This window comes from Lipomyces tetrasporus (assembly GCF_029532465.1).
Source record: "Lipomyces tetrasporus strain NRRL Y-64009 chromosome Unknown POJ06scaffold_1, whole genome shotgun sequence".
Classification (NCBI taxonomy): domain Eukaryota; kingdom Fungi; phylum Ascomycota; class Lipomycetes; order Lipomycetales; family Lipomycetaceae; genus Lipomyces; species Lipomyces tetrasporus.
In genome coordinates this window covers 100,107-115,844 of record NW_026611596.1, presented here as the reverse complement: position 1 = coordinate 115,844, position 15,738 = coordinate 100,107, and the positions used below count along the sequence as shown (strand labels likewise).

General features: G+C 45.3%; 7 protein-coding genes across 7 annotated transcripts; 4 read left to right on the top strand and 3 right to left on the bottom strand.

Annotated features, from left to right (window-relative positions):
• Window positions 1-93: 93 nt before the first annotated feature.
• POJ06DRAFT_234442 (uncharacterized protein) lies at window positions 94-581 on the top strand (the record flags this gene model as incomplete). The annotated part of the gene is made up of 2 exons (XM_056185789.1): window positions 94-211; window positions 298-581. The coding sequence occupies 2 exons, from the start codon at window positions 94-96 to the stop codon at window positions 579-581; spliced, it is 402 nt and encodes a 133-aa protein (XP_056046872.1).
• Window positions 582-2,231: 1,650 nt separating this feature from the next.
• POJ06DRAFT_241829 (uncharacterized protein) lies at window positions 2,232-2,740 on the top strand. The gene has a single exon (XM_056186156.1). The coding sequence runs from the start codon at window positions 2,303-2,305 to the stop codon at window positions 2,570-2,572; it is 270 nt and encodes an 89-aa protein (XP_056046871.1). The 5' UTR covers window positions 2,232-2,302; the 3' UTR covers window positions 2,573-2,740.
• Window positions 2,741-4,260, bottom strand: POJ06DRAFT_293350 (uncharacterized protein). Its single transcript, XM_056190421.1, has 4 exons — window positions 3,934-4,260; window positions 3,195-3,899; window positions 3,104-3,159; window positions 2,741-3,046 (listed from the first exon to the last, which is right to left on the bottom strand). Exons 1-4 carry the CDS (start codon window positions 4,012-4,014, stop codon window positions 2,923-2,925), a joined length of 966 nt encoding a protein of 321 aa, XP_056046870.1. The 5' UTR covers window positions 4,015-4,260; the 3' UTR covers window positions 2,741-2,922.
• A 289-nt stretch (window positions 4,261-4,549) lies between these two features.
• POJ06DRAFT_279217 (uncharacterized protein) lies at window positions 4,550-6,086 on the top strand (the record flags this gene model as incomplete). Its single annotated transcript, XM_056189794.1, has 5 exons — window positions 4,550-4,836; window positions 4,859-4,887; window positions 4,933-5,419; window positions 5,472-5,679; window positions 5,745-6,086. The coding sequence occupies 5 exons, from the start codon at window positions 4,550-4,552 to the stop codon at window positions 6,084-6,086; spliced, it is 1,353 nt and encodes a 450-aa protein (XP_056046869.1).
• Window positions 6,087-7,648: 1,562 nt separating this feature from the next.
• Window positions 7,649-8,086, bottom strand: POJ06DRAFT_272152 (uncharacterized protein; the record flags this gene model as incomplete). Its single annotated transcript, XM_056189551.1, has 2 exons — window positions 7,649-7,771; window positions 7,826-8,086. The coding sequence occupies 2 exons, from the start codon at window positions 8,084-8,086 to the stop codon at window positions 7,649-7,651; spliced, it is 384 nt and encodes a 127-aa protein (XP_056046868.1).
• A 4,010-nt stretch (window positions 8,087-12,096) lies between these two features.
• POJ06DRAFT_646 (uncharacterized protein) lies at window positions 12,097-12,895 on the top strand. Its single transcript, XM_056191323.1, has 2 exons — window positions 12,097-12,447; window positions 12,503-12,895. The coding sequence occupies exons 1-2, from the start codon at window positions 12,196-12,198 to the stop codon at window positions 12,719-12,721; spliced, it is 471 nt and encodes a 156-aa protein (XP_056046867.1). The 5' UTR covers window positions 12,097-12,195; the 3' UTR covers window positions 12,722-12,895.
• A 485-nt stretch (window positions 12,896-13,380) lies between these two features.
• On the bottom strand, window positions 13,381-14,762 carry POJ06DRAFT_175531 (cation efflux family-domain-containing protein; the record flags this gene model as incomplete). Its single annotated transcript, XM_056184723.1, has 3 exons — window positions 13,381-13,407; window positions 13,466-13,680; window positions 13,772-14,762. Coding segments are annotated over 3 exons (1,233 nt in total), but the record flags the coding sequence as incomplete, so codon positions are not given.
• Window positions 14,763-15,738: the final 976 nt, after the last annotated feature.

Sequence of the window (15,738 nt, the reverse complement as noted above, 5' to 3'; positions counted from 1 at the left end):
ACAGGACACCCAACCTTGGCTGGGTCAGATGATGGTGAGGGTTTTTGTCAGCCGTTGGTAGATCACTCCACTCTACTTTACCCTACAACCTATATGCCCGTCGTTGGGCCAGATCCTGGTACTTTTGATGGCTTTCCTGGTTTAGTCGAAGAATTGAGTGAGCGACCGAATGTCTTCGAATCACCCAGCACTCATTCAATAAGTATTAAAGGTTTGTGGACTATTCCGAATATCGAAATTAATGTTAACTCGACACAGACCGCCAATTTCAGTTTCCAACTCCTACACATTTTTCAGTACCGAGTCCGACGTCTTCGCCTAACTCTTCGACTCCGCCCCATAATGAGACCCCGAATGACACACCCGCCCGTGTTGTGAAACGCCAGCTCAATACCCTCGCCGCGCGCCGATATCGCCAAAGGCGTCTCGATCAGGTGAAGGATCTTGAAGCTGAACTCCGAAACGTGCAGCGCGAGCGCGACGAGTTAAGAATGCGAGTGTCGAAGTTGGAAGGCGAGACCGAGGTCCTTAAAAGTCTTCTTGGAGATCAAAAAAACAAACGAATCGCCCGGGCACGATGAAGATCTAGCATATGTGGGGCTAAAGGCGACGAACTGATGTACTCCCGGAGTTGTCGCTGGCCTGTAGAGACCCGACAAGGTCCAGCATTTGTGTTGCATGGGGGATCGAGGGTTTCTGCATGGAAAGTTATCATGATGCTTTTCGTTGTTTCCATGCTTGCATGTTTGTTTGGGACCCTCCTCCCTCCCAGTCGTTTATTTTATTATGGGCAACCCAAGCAGTAGACAGACTACGGGCCGAGATTGATTACGACGTCACGCTGCCGCCGCTTCACGCGGAAGGACATATTTACATTAATGCTTCCGTCTGTTTACGATCGGTAGTCAGGATCTCAGTCCGGAACAGAAAGGGGCCAAAGCTGGAGGATTGGTGTACCTGAACGATGGAATCGTGAATACCGAGTTGATGGGCGGTCCAGATGACAGTCAATTGTGAGAAATATCATGTGGCTTTCCTACCGCGCCTACCAGCACGGAAAGTGTTCGGAGAATATACTGGCACTGTATGGCTCACGTGGACGATCTCCGTTTTTATGGAAGAAAATATACTATGAGCTTCCAGTTTGGTCAAAGGATTTGAGATTGGGTTTACTGCGTACTGATTGGAGTAAGGCCCAATGCACGAGTGAGATATACTTCAACCTCGCAACCATTGTCTCCCGTTTACCTTCCTGAGCATAATGTCAGGTCCGAATTTAAAATGGGTAACGACCCTACATCCAATTTCTCGTTCTCACCTTCTATCCAATGCGATTCGCAAAAGGTTCTTGTTGCTCTTCGCCGGAGCCCACTTGTTCTACATTGTTGCGTGGATTCATAATGGACGGCCGCTATGGCCCCTTATCCCGTAATTGACTATCCACACAACGCTTTTCAACTATCTTAACGACGCTCGCCAAGGTTGAGCTACCATTAAGAATTTAAGGTTCTGGTTGCATATATTTTATATCTCATTGCCTCACTTAATTCCGAACGATTAAAGATTTTATATTTCTTTTCTACAATTACAATGTGTCAAGCCTCGAAACCCTAAACATTCGCTGCAGGTTGGAAATCTTTCTTTGCAATTGTAGCAAACCCTCATAATATAACCCCAATTTCTCGTGAAGGTAGAGCTCGAGCCTGTCTTGCGCAACTATTCTCATGCGATCCATTACCGAGTCGAGAAAGATACGATTGTCAAAGGGGATAATATTATCCTTGACGTTGACCGTTTGCCATTCATCGTGCGGAAAGCTCTGAACAACCTCAAAGGAGCTTTGTACGGCACCAACACATGAAACAGGCTTATAGAATCTTCTAGGGATCTCTTTCCTTTATTCTAACATACGTAGCAAATCTCCAGGTGTTCCTTGTTTTGATTTGTCTATTTATATGAGGCCGATAGATCTGGGTAGTTGTTTTTTTTCTCTTTTCCTTTCCAAGCGTTCTTCTTGTTGATTTCTGTTACCTCTAGTTTTGCAACAGAATATTGTCTACAGAATCCAGACTCTAACAATAAACTAACTATATTATCTCTACCTTTAGCTAAATACCTTGAAAATATAATCCTTATATCTATATAAATATACTTTATTCATACTGAGATCAGCATCCAATCAGCAACACTTTGTATATTTTTATATCTACTATTTATAAGCTTAGACATCTGGTTTTCCCTTAACTTTATTAATGACCTGTATTTATTACAACTCTTTCATATTATAGCAAAGTTTGCGTCTATGACTATTAACCATTTTTCCCAACTAAATAACTATAACAGGATTATCAGCCTTTGGATCGCCGCCGAGCGAGTCCTGGAGTGTGGCTCGCTGTGGGCTTTTTCCTTAACATCTCTCCTACGAATGATAACTCGCGTTGCAATGAGTCCGATATTAAAGGTCTCGAACTTGCTGGCTTCATTTGCGGCGCGGTGGAATGGGTGTGTCGCATATGTCGATTCTTGGGAGACATTGCTTGGGAGACATTGGTGGAAATGCTTTGGGGGATGATCTGACCTTGACTTGTGTATGAAGCTTATTTTTCAGTAACATGAATTTTACTTTTGGAATTGACCTATAGTACATTCAATCACATTGTACCGTGTATCTACATTTTTAATCTGTTCAGGCGAGTAAAGGGTGGCTTCTATCTATTTTCCATAAGGACGAACTAAACCTCTTCAAAAACATACATTTTACTTGGACCTTGAAAGATATATCATCAATTTCTTCAATTAGATGTAGAGGATCTATCAAAACCTAAACTCGTGCAATTATATAATAAATATCAACAACGGTGATATTAGTACCTCGTCCTATTCGCTTAACATGATCAATTATGATCGACCACAACCGTGATCTCAGTTTTTCTTCATTGACTCCAGTACACTCTGAACACCAGCGAAATCAAACTCATCCAATGTCTCTTGCCACAATCTTTCAATGGTGGTCTTTCCCTTTGGTGTGTATAGGAGAGGAGGAAACCTAGAAGAATATGTCAGAATCGAACAATCAGAGGGAAAGCGATAGGTTTCAACTCACGGTCGGATCTCCCAATCCATTATAAAACATCCATGAGACTCTTTTCTTTTATTACACTGGCATCCAAATGTGCAGAAGCACCATCCGTTACACTGCGAGATATCGCGAACAGCATCGGAACAACTAATGTCCTAATAACTTTGGGCATGTCGCGGTTTAATCCCGTCCCCCTGGTCATCCCCGGATCCACGAGACTTACAACCACGTCGTCTGCGGATACATAATCTACGAGTTTGTAGATAAACATATGACAAAGCAGTTTGGTCGCACCATAAGTCTGGAGGCCCGGGGTGGGGCTAGCCTTGATGTCATCGAAGGATTTCAAGAGGGGTGACTGCTGGCTGTTGGAGAATTTTGTCGCGAGAGCGGTTCCCGAGGAAACAATAGACAATCTGCCTGGTGTTCCCTGCGGAGACTTGCTTTTCAGAATCGGGAGTAGTAGAGTAGCAAGAAGGATTGTTGAGAGGTAGCTGAGCTGCAATGTCTCCTCGTGGCCGGTGCTAGGGACCAGTTCGAAATCGGCCTTGGACCGCCCGGCGTTAAGGATAGCGATATCTAGGTGTGGTAGCTCGCTCTCCACGCGCTTGACGAATGTTTGAATCGAATCATATGAGCACATATCTAGCAGCCACACACTTATAGTTGCATTCGGGTACTCTGCTTGAAGCTTCAAAGCCGCGGCTTTCCCTTTCTCCTCGGAACGTACAGTAATGATAAGGTGGGACAGATGTAATGAGAGAAATTGACGTGCGGATTCGAAGCCGAGCCCCTGGTTCCCTCCTGTGATAATGACAACCTTTCCGGAGAGATCGGTATTCTTTGTCGGGAACTTGAGCCTTGTAATGTAACTGAGACTTCAAGAATATTCGCCAGAATGAAGTGGCCAGGGGCGGCATATCCTTCGAACCCATTGTGAGCTGAGGTAGTATAGTTTTGTGAAGACAGCGCAGACCTCTGGCTTGAGAGGAGGGCAGATATATTTATATTCCGTTAGAGGCCATGGTTTTAGTGATTGTCTCAGAAAAGTTCGATGCATTCGCTCTCTTCGGAGCTGCAGGGATGACCCGCAGTCGTAATGCATACTGTGAAAGTGGTATAGTGGCACACTAGGAATTCAACAAGGAGCAAGGCGTGGTGCACTTAGGTCCGGAGTTAGGGACAATTCATGCTGTGTGGCCCTCTGTAGCCTTGTAGTCTGACTACATATCGAGTTCACAATCAACACGATGCGCGAATGCACTATCCCGTTCGGGTTTAGCGCACCGAGAATGCACTTTCCTGATTTGGAATGGAGGATGAGCCACTAAAGCACAGAATAGCCCTGCTTATTCTTCTGCACCTCATATTTTGTTCGGGATATTTTACACAGAAATACACTTCCTGAAAGGAGTATTGATAATAAAAACGACTTTGAATTGAAATCCCTATTCTCCATTCCCCTCCCGAATGGAATCAAGTCGAAGCGCCTCCCGACAGCAACGATGTGCAAGGTCATGTCCCGCTACCAAGATTGACCTTCAGTTCGTCAACGTCAGACCGGATGATCAGGATCAGAGGACAAAAACAAGGGCAATTGTTCGAGCAAATGCTGCCCACTTTCATTGGCGTCACAATCGGCCTCCCCAGGAGAAAGCCATAGTTGAGCAGTCGGGGCGTGGTACCGTCTTTCTTCATGACAAGAGGAGACCGATGAACAGCACCCAAGGTGGACCCAATGTCAACCCTCTCCCGTCGTATAACTGTGACTTTTCCCAGCGCCTTAGTCAATCATTGCATCGCATTTAGTAGGCAATCCGCCCCATCAATATACCACAGCTAATGGTGTCAAGATGCCGAGGTTGTTCTTCCCGCTCTATTCCCTGACGGCGCCAACAGTTCCAACGTTAGAGCAAGCCTGATACAAATGTCAATCTCGAACCCCTGTGTGTTGCATATTTTCATTACGGGAGCTTTGACCAATTCTCCGCAAGGAACTCTTGGGGATACACCTTCTGATCGTATTGCCCTCGACATGTTTCGATCCCGCGCCGAGATGGTACGGAGTTTGAGTATTGCTATTAAAGATCCTGTAGAAGCTTGCAAGGACATCAATATTTTTGCTATTGTTGCATTAGCCAAGGCCGGGAAATTTCAAAAAGTGGAAGAAATGCCACTAAAGACGCCAAAGCAAGGTCCTCTGAAAAGTCTGCAGTTATTGAACTGGTTGGCATTATCGGAGATTGACCCAATTCATTTCGATGGGTTGTCAAAATTAATCGAGCTCAAAGGTGGGTTGGAAAAAATTGAGATCCCAGGGCTCGCCGCTCTCATCTCAATGTAAGTCAGCTGTGTGGTATGCTAAGTTAAGGGAGAACTAATCTTCCAGTAGAGCAGGACTTCTAGTCGGAACCCGAGAATGCACTGCACCACGTTTCCCAGTGGTGCCGCTGTCGTGCCTGTCGAGAGAGTTTATATTCCATGGTCAAGGGATGGGCTTCGGCACAGATCAGGATCTTTACATGGTGTTATCAATGCTGGATAGCTACACCATCATGATTGACGATTTCTGCGAGGGTCGAAAAATAGTAACGGCTTCTGTGTTAATTGATCACAGGAATACGACGCAGCATGCTTTGCTTTCACTCCCGCCGAGGGTGGGTAGAGTGACAGACTTGCAACTTTAATTTACAGTCTACTTGTGACATTTCCCCTGCCGTATAGTGTCGCACCGTTTAAATACTTAGTAACGCAATTGAGGATAGCACTCACTGAGTGGGATGGCGATGATCATATGCTGGTTTGGGTTCTTACAATGGGAGGTATTGGAGCAACTGGACTGGGCAAGAGGGTGTGGTTTATGAAAAAGCTTCAGGATGCTGCAATGAGGATAGGAGTCAGATCATGGATTGAACTAAGGGATATCATAAAGAGGGGACTATGGCATGAAGCAACAAATGATAGAGATGGTCAAGATCTTTGGCTTGAGAGCAGAATAGCTAATTGAAAGTTTCTCTCTCTCACTATCAGTTATCGAGGTATGAACGCAATTGAATCAATGCCAACGAACCTCGTCTGTAATTATAATCGGTGTTTAGTTCGATTGGCTGGCCCTACCCTTTCATACTTGTAAGCGCCAATATCTATTGCATGGTCATACATACAGCATCGCCCAATCCCACCGTGCTACAATTTGCTAAGCTTGTCACCTGGTAAGATATGGATGCCTGCATAATACTGCTTATCTACCCCGCAAGAACTCCCGCCGGAAAATAGCGAAGTCGCTTGGCTCGCGCTAGGATATCGTACAAAGGCGCAGTGGATCGGACAACAGCGAACTTTTCCTGTGGAGTCTAGGAAAATACTCATATTTGTTTACCATACATTCCTGTGCGATTGCTACGATGTGCATAGGGATGTGGAGAGATACCCGCTGGAGGAGATGCGGAGGATTTTGCTTATCGATTAGCTAGGTATCGGTAGGGTCATGGTATCACCGCGAATTAATCATAAAATGACCAAATTTCCACCTGAAACTGTCCAAGTTATTTGTTGGATCTAACTGCTCTACTTTCATTATTGATTTCCGTGGCCTTCGGTCTGGTTCTGCCTATGGTGACTAACGGTTAGTCCCGACAATCAGGTTTAACCCTAACCCTGGCGGCCATATTTTTCAAATTTTTTCCTAACCCTGAAACCTTAAATTATTAGGTGTGGGAATGTTGTCATAAGTTATACAATTACATTAAATTTTGAATATAGAGCAGAGACAAACGAAGCGCAAACACGAAATCAATCAAAATATACTACATATCGGGCAGGCAATCCCAGACAGACGATACAGCCATCACTCAGGAGCCGTCGCTGCTTACGTCAAGTTCGAAGCTCTCTGGAAGTCTGCGATGAGACTTATATTTCTTAGCCATCAAGATCCTTTGTGTACGCATGGATGTAGCGCCAGGCTAAACGAGCGAAGTGACGGGCGCGATTAACTGGGACCTCCGACAAAATACGGGGAACCCATTCTTTGCCTAAAACGGAAATGCGCTTAGCCTAATTAGAAAAGTAGGGTAATTTGATAGTAAGGTAGGGTAAAATTCTGCGGCCATAAATTTCATTTTCCCATAGTTAAGGACCAATGTACCCTATTAGTTTGCTGAGGCACTACATTATCAAATTTCTAGTGAGGAACAAAAGAATGCCATGATCTGGACTAGTAAATGTAATTGACATTTTATTTTATTTTCTGCCTTATAACCTCAAGGGTGGTGATGCTATTACACGGTTGCCATGGGCGGGTACGATTGTCGGGACTAACCTTTAGTCACCATACCAGATCAGCAGCAATTAGTGCGGCTGTGGCCGTCCGTGACTGCTCCTTATCATGGCCATTCGTGATTTTTTAATAGGGATCTAGACACAATAAACGGCATATAATATAGTTAATGATGAGCTGATCTTTTGAGTTCTGAACTAGTTCAGTCCTTTAATATAGAGTTGACTTAGAGTTAGCGTGCTGCTTATCTTAGTGGGTCGCTAATTAAGGGCATTAGACTGCGTTTCCTAGCTCTAAATATCACCGAACGCTGCGGCAATTTCAGTTTTTTTTTTTTTTAAGAATTCGCTTATTTTAAGATTAAGTGTGACAGGGAGATACTCATGGGCGAGTTCGAATCCATCTTGAATCAAGTCCTGAAATCTGTGAGGAGATTAATCCCTATAGAACCAATCCAATGGTTTACTCACAAATCTATCGTGTGAATCTGGTCTCCAGACTTCAATGAAAGCTTCACTCAGCTCACCAACCCACTTGTGACCCCTGTACTCAAGTGGACCATAGTATCCTAGTGCGATGTTCGTTTCGACTGTTTCAGCAAGGGTCTGTGCCATTGCTTGCAGCTCTGCTGCCACTCCGGTGTCATTCGTATATCGCGAATCAGCAGGAATCCTCCGTCTGGCCCTTTCAATGTACTCACCACCGAAAGACTCAGTGGTAGACCTATTCATGAGAATATTTCGTAGCGTATGCGGACTGTGCTTAGAGAGATAGTTCTTAACTTATCTAAAGGTCTCGTATTCGATCCAGCCCACAGTTCCTTCATGGATGCTGCTCGGGCAAGTCATCACCAGTGTGGCGATCCACTCCACTGATTTATTCAAATGGAATGGATGGATGGAAATGGAGGTCCGTGCATCCATTTCCATCCATTCCATCTGCCTGCTGTTACGTAATCCATCCATCCATTTAAAATAGGCGTGGAATGGATGAATGGACGAATGGACAGGATTTTAGGGGTTCGGGTTTTGAAGGCAGGGGCTACCCCTGGGACGCGCTCCAGCACGCGTCTACGTAGTACTTCTTGTATCTTTACGAGTAAACAATCTTACTGTAAGGCATCAATATGGCAGAAACATACAAATCTGACAGCGAGACGACTGAAAATGCGCCTTCAGTTACCTTAAAGTTAGATGAGACGTCTGTTTATTATGCTGCTGTTGCCCTTCATCCTGCGTATCGATGGCCATACTTCGAGAATTGGTGGGCCAGTGAAACTTCGTGGATTGATAAAGCAAAGAAACTCGTTCAGGAATTATGGGACTCAGAATACAGGCATCTTAGCATCTCTTCTGTACACAGCTTGCCGTTAGATGTCAAACGGCGGAAGGTCTTCCATATGAAATTTAACAAAAATCGTGAAGAAAGTCGCCAGACACCACTGCTTTCTCAACAGGTGTACCCTACAATAGACGAGTACGAGGAGTGGCAACGTTTGCACCTGAACTCGGACCAGGATGTTGTTGATCCGTTATCATATTGGCACGAGAAACGAAGCCTTTATCCCCGGTTAGCTCGAATGGCCCTTGACGTTCTCTCCGTTCCACCCATGAGCGCAGATGTCGAGAGATTGTTCTCCTCTTGCGGTGGAATGTTAAACCCTTTGCGCAATCGTCTGGAGGCCAATACAATAGGTATTGTGCAGATTCTGCGCTCATGGCAAAAGGCTAGTCTTATTCAAAGTAACGACCACCTTCTACGGATGCCAGAGTCGCATGAGAGGTCGCTGAAGGAATAGAAGGAGTTGACGGGTGGTCAGGAGGGAGGAGAGTGGGTTTCAACGGGCTAACGAGGTTATCGAGGTGTAGATACTAGATAGTGAGCTTGAATGTATCCATTCCTCCATTCCACTGTCCATCCACTCCACTGATACCCTCCGTGGATCCATTCCATTGCGAAATTGCCCCTTAGCGTCCACTTCCATTCCACGGAACCCCTCCGTGGAATGGATGGAATGGATCGCCACACTGGTCATCACAGTCACTGTTTCCGTGAAGCTATTGTACGCCAAAGAGGGGGACCTATAATATCGGATACTGTTAGTTATTTCTGATAGCAGTGGTAGCCGAAGGTACCTCTGATCCTCAGAAATACCTTCTGCTGATTTCAGTTCAGAAACGGCTTGGTCCAACAATTGTAAAAACTTGTCATAGCACAGTTGAACATCTAATCGCTGCTCTGGTGTATTTTCTAGAGGTGGATACGATTACGGTACCGTCAATATTTTATAATACTCGTAAAGTTAATCGCGAAAATGAGAACCTAATCGTAAAGTAATTGTATAGTCTACCGCAAAATCGTATAGTAATCGTATAGTAATCGTATTCCTATTTAGGTATGGCGAGTAAAAATTTACCCTGACAACGCGTGGAACGCGGTTGCAAACATACGACGACCGAACTATCTGGATCTGTTGGTTATCATTTGCCGCTCGCTTGACAACTTAGAAAATATGGATCCTCCGATGCGACCCCGCCGAAAGCAAGCAGTTGATTATTTATTGCTGAATGATGGTTACGAAGGAGATGTGCTGATGGAGAATATCGTGCCAGACACAGCCCAATCGAGCATTGAGAGCTCCGTGGATCTGGGACCGAGGATTCTATCAGCCAGATTACCTCTCAGTCATCCCCTACAGCATTATCTGAGGAAGTTTACGATCTTGAATCCGCACCGGTACGGACAGACTCCAATAGCTCTCGACGCACTCGTGGGACCTCGAACTACTGGCTTTGGGAACAATTTGAAATTAGAACCGTCAGCCAACAGTGGCGGCCAAAGAGGTCGAAGAAGCTTCGGTATGATCAGTTAATAACTTGCAAACACTGTCAGAAGTGGTCAATCAAGGACTCTGCGAGATCAACGTCTACAACCAATCTGTCGTATCATTTACAGAAGTGTCATGGCTTGCCTTTAGGCAACGATAGAGAGAGCTCTACTCAGCCAACGATCATGACGATTTGGAAGCGAAAGGAGACCGCAAACACTGCAGAATCGTTCGAAAGAATCTCATTCGTTGGGTCGTGCTGACCGTTTACAGTCATTAGTCTCCAGCTTTTGTCAAACTCTTCAAAGATATTCCTTGCGTGGATTTACCATTTACATCACGCAAGACATTGAAACGAAGAATCGACTCTGAGTTTGAGATATACCGGGCGAACTTGAAGAGAGAACTAGATAGAAGGTGTAGCACGATAGCACTGTCCTTGGATGTTTGGACGAGCCAGAACCAGAAAGCAATCCTAGGAGTAATTGGGCATTGGTTAACGGAAGACTTTGAATATAAAGAGTGTGTGCTAGAGTTTGAGGAATTGATTGGCGTTCATAGTGGTGACAACATGGAGCAGATCGTATTCGACCTTTTCGAAGAGTTGGATTTAACGAAGAAGGCTATCACTGTTACAACCGACAATGCTAGTAACAATGACACCTTCGTCGACAATCTAGGCTTGATGTTGAAAGAAGAAAGCGAGGATGTGCGATTTGGAGGTCGCGAGAGCTTTATCAGTTGCTTGGCCATGTGCTTAACTTGATTGTGAAAGATATCCTTAAGGCGCTGAATTCTAGAGATACGAGCAGTGCTAATGAGGCGTGCGATGAAATGGCTAGAGGTAGGCACATCGACTCTCATTCAGCTTTATCTAGGCTACGAATCCTAAGCCTCTGGATTCTTAGAACGCCACAGCGTCGAGAAGGTTGGAAGAATCTGTGCTCCATTCACGGGTTAAACAGATAAATACATACGGTACGACGTCGACAACAGATGGAAATTGTAAGGATCTAGTGGGTGAGTTCCTACGAATCTTAGGGCCTCGCGCTGGGGCGGTACCAACTTGGCCAAAAGACCACGATAATCAATCTTAGAATTGATTATGGCCCACTGCGCATAGTATAGTGACCGCCACCACTAGGGTCCTGACAGAATTCGACATATCGTATGCTTCGAGATGGATTATCGACAAAAGAACAGATCCGACATTACCTCAATACAACCGGTCTTTTACCTCCGTTTACGTCATTAGATTGGCAGCATCTTGAGCAAATTGAAAGAGTTTTGGAAAATTTCGAAGAGTTTACGAACTTGGTCTCTACCAAAGGGCATTCAATTAGCTTGAGCATTGGTATATACTACGAGCTGCATGATTTGCTAGAGAATGCAACCACAAAGCAAGGAGAATTTGCAGACTTAGAAGAAGGGATTGCGTCTGCAGTGGCAAGTGGGTTGCAAAAGTACCATAAGTACTACGATTTTCTAGATGAATAAGATGCTTATTACATTTCCTTGATCTTGGATCCTCGGTTGAAAGCAGAATTGCTTAAAGCGGAATTGGAAGACGAGGAGGATGCGCACTTGATTCTAAAGGCCATGAAAGCCAAGTTGCATAAAGAATATCCACCAAAGGTTCCCGATAGTAACGAGTCAATAATTATCGCCGAGAAGTCCAATCTAGAGTCTCGCATGCTCTCAAAATTGGCTCCCCGAAAAGCTCAGCGAACCGATATAGACAGATATTTTGAGGAAGATATAGTAGCTGTCGCCGCTACTGAGGTGGTGTAATAGGCATAAATGTGATATCTCCATGGGCAAGGATTAACGTTGTGTGACTGGGATTCTTATAATATAAGATCGAAATCGCATAAGATTGACGTCACACGAGTCGTAGCGCTTTATGCAATTTTACAATGATTGCGCGCTCTCAAATGAGCATTGATTACGGTGTTGATTACGGTGAACACACGTCGTTGACGCGTTGGAAACGTCCTGTTTTTACGGCAGCGAATGACGCGTGCCAGCGAACAGCGGGACTCGCCGGACAATGATCTGTCAATCTCAACTAATCAATACGCAAAAACAAGGAAGCGGTCGGCAAATGCACTTTCGTCGAATGATAGCCTGCAACACTCCGCAGCGTCAAAGATGGATCAGCCATTTGGACCTTATAGCTACAATGGGCATGACTGGTTTGGGAGACTGGATACGGCATTTATCGAGGTATTTAGGCGAGATCAGGCTGGCCCACCCCAAAGAACTGTATGTGATATCAATGGCGAGCATATAATATGACGCACTAATAAGATCGCGATAGAACGTGTCGGAGAATGGGCAAATGCTGTTGCATGGTACCGACGCTAATATGGGCCTTACTGTTACAGATCTTTTTCGTTCTGGTGACGAGAGTATCCAGGGAAACGAAGCGATGCTTATACACTTTGATGCAGCTCGTGTGCAGCATTTGCTAGCGAATGGAGCCCTTCTAACAGCGCATGTGAGATTCAATGATACAGTGGGGCATAGACAGACTTGACCCCAATGTGTTGCCATCTGGCTTCTGACTGATTTTGTGTTAAGCGTTATCCATGCGTAGTACCGATCATTCATACTCCTTTGCTCCGTCGAATTATTATTTGCTAGTCCTGTGGTCAATCCTATGATACGAAGTAGTTTGCAAATGCCTACTTTGCCTAAAATAATATTTTGGGGTTTTCTGAGATGAATGTTAACACTACAATACAGTTTGTGTTTGATATCGCTATTCGAATATTATGCTTGTGCGGCTATATATGAGTGAACAGGCTGGGACGTGAGAGTATTAGAATCATGAGGGTCGACGCAAAAGTTATACAAGCACACGGCCAAGAGCCCGATCCGTGGACTAATATAAAATTTTCAGTTGACTGTACAGACACGTTACTGGCATACAGTTTACAGCAACCAATACTTTGCATGGATTGGAAGACATGGAGAAAGTTGATATCGGTATACTCCAGTACGACCAATGAATGCATGCTAATAATTTAAGAAATAATGGGCAAGCCCACGGTAACGAAGTGAACTTCATAACGCATGCTGACGGAACAGGCTGTACAACAATGGTTGCTATTTGGCATACCAAGACAGCGACACAAATATGTAAAAGCGAGGACTGCATAATCCCAAAATGTCGAATGGCTCCCAACCTAGACCTCACAGCTCCTTCTTCACGAAATGCTCCTACAATATGCGGTTAGTACGCAGGAAACTAGCTAACAAGGTTGCAAACCAGGCTTACCGGCTTGTGACTTGATTCATAATCCACATGCACATAGGCCCGCTCGACGTCGGGCAAGCTTTCGAGTTTTGTCTGCAACGAGTCCGACACGTCATGTGTCGTTTGCAGTGTCTCGTTCGGGTCCATAACAATGTCCACCTCGACCACAAGCCGCGGGCCGCTATAGTAGGCACGTACGGTATCAATTTGGGAGATCAAGGGGGAATGAGTCATCGCTGTGAGAGAACATTGTTAACGACAGTTGTGACAACTTGAAGGGACCGACAGATCAACCACACGGGGAAGGAACATGGGTAAGACACTTACACACATAAGTAATTAGTTGTAGCGTTGGAACGTCAGCAGTCACGCCGATAAGAAGTTGAAACTCTCCATATGCCGTATGCATCCAAAGACCTGAAATTAAACACGATAAAATGATGGCGCCCATTGGATCAATCCACCATGCGAGCTTGGCGCCACCAACAGACGTAAGGATACCAAATCCGTTGATGAAAAGATCGTTCCGATGGTCCTCCCACAAGATTCTGACTTGGGAGTATACGTTCCTGAGTGCCCAGCAATACAAGAACAAGCAGAGCTTTGTCGCAAACGCGACGGAGACCGCGATTATGGACGGCAAGTGCAACTCGTTATCGCCCTCTCCCGGTCCGGCTGCCAGGTCCCGGATCGACATGACAATGAGAATGAACGATACTGAACACATCAGGAAACTGAACAGAATGTTGCCAACTGTCTCGACCCTGGCCTTTCCGGAGGGAAACTTGCGAGCATCAACCTTATTTACCGCGCGATTGGACAGTATCAGCGTGACGTTTGACAACGGGTCGAACACAGAGTCTGCCATGGTTGTGAACAGGGAGAGCGAACCGGATGAAATGGCACCATACAATTGCAGGCCGGACAAAATAATATTAGCCGCGAAACTGCCATGGACAGCGATCTTTTGTCGTAGCTGGGTCTCGTCCTTCTTGTCCACGGCCTCACGCAGGTGCTCATCTACTGGCTTGAGCAAGTGCTCGATCCTTTCATTCTGCTCCTTATAAAACTCCCTGAGCTTCGACTTTTTCTGCGAGTCGCTCAATGCTGGTCCTTTTCGGTGTCGTGCTTGCCTCCAACTCTTGTTACCGGCCTTTATAACATTGATCTCGCTTAACGATTTCAGCCTTGACGAAAGCTGGAAGGGATCGTTGTCTCGACCATAACAAGCGGAAAACCGCGGATTTTCGACATCGCCTCTTGCTGCGTGCGACACGCTCGCATTAGTCGATACAGAACTTTGCTCCACCCTGGTCGGATAAGCTGACTTGTCCAGCTCGAGGCCCGTTGAAGACGCCTCGCCGTCGTGTTTATTTTGATCTGTCGACAACCTCGTCCCGCTTGTCATTGTCACTGCGTTGTGAGTAAATTGTGAAATATTTCTATCTGTTGTAGAGGGAGAAGTGTTCGTCAAATAGGAACGAATGTATTATATATCAAATTAACGACGGCTTGGCAAATGTGGACGGTGCAAATATGTGACTGTGGTATCTCGACCTGTGACCATTTTCCCTAACCCATATCAAACCAATTATTGTCGACGTCTAACAAAGCATGGGACTATACCGTATTAGATGCACAGCCTCACAAATTAGTTAGTGCCATATCTCGTGGCAAAATGGGTTAGGCAAGCACAAACACAGCCTCAACGCCAGCTCTACGCGTTTAAAATTTCGTTATCAGCATTCCCGAAAACGTCATATTTGCCCGACAATTGGGAAACGGCACTCTCCCGCGGTTGAACCGAACTCGCTGATCTGCTTCAAGGTATGACTTAGTCACTTAACGACAACGCTGTCGTGATGGCCCGTGTTTGGGATAGGATTAGAATCGCCAGAACCACCCCAATCCTGACAACGCTCTTAGTCACGCAGCAACGATACAATGACAGCAACCTGAATTCCAGATCTTCAGATATGCCAGACTTTATGTGATACTGCTTCTGTAGAAGGAGATCAGCTATTAACTTCCAGTTAATGTCTGAACCTCCACACACTACCTGAGGGAATTATGGAATCATGGCCGACAAATGTTTGCAGTAGATATGGCCGAGGATATAACAAAAGGGCATAATACATATCACATATATATACTTATGAGGCGTCTAACCAGTGCATTGAGTTGTCTTTTCAACACAAACCGTCTTATTTTGCGGTCTACTTTGGACTACGGGCATGTTGTGGCCATTAGGTCTCTTATCATGTTGTCTGCTACGATTCACACAAGCGCTCATC

Bases quoted from the DNA above. Each gene is read 5' to 3' on its own strand.
- POJ06DRAFT_241829 (XM_056186156.1), top strand. From the start codon at position 2,303: ATGACTATTAACCATTTTTCCCAACTAAATAACTATAACAGGATTATC.
- POJ06DRAFT_293350 (XM_056190421.1), bottom strand. From the start codon at position 4,014: ATGGGTTCGAAGGATATGCCGCCCCTGGCCACTTCATTCTGGCGAATA. The intron at 3,900-3,933 runs GTTCCCGACAAA...CTCTCCGGAAAG, and splicing joins AGTTACATTACAAGGCTCAA to GTTGTCATTATCACAGGAGG. The intron at 3,160-3,194 runs GTAACGGATGGT...TTTGGATGCCAG, and splicing joins TGTTCGCGATATCTCGCAGT to TGTAATAAAAGAAAAGAGTC.
- POJ06DRAFT_646 (XM_056191323.1), top strand. From the start codon at position 12,196: ATGACGCGTGCCAGCGAACAGCGGGACTCGCCGGACAATGATCTGTCA. The intron at 12,448-12,502 runs GTATGTGATATC...AGATCGCGATAG, and splicing joins CTGGCCCACCCCAAAGAACT to AACGTGTCGGAGAATGGGCA.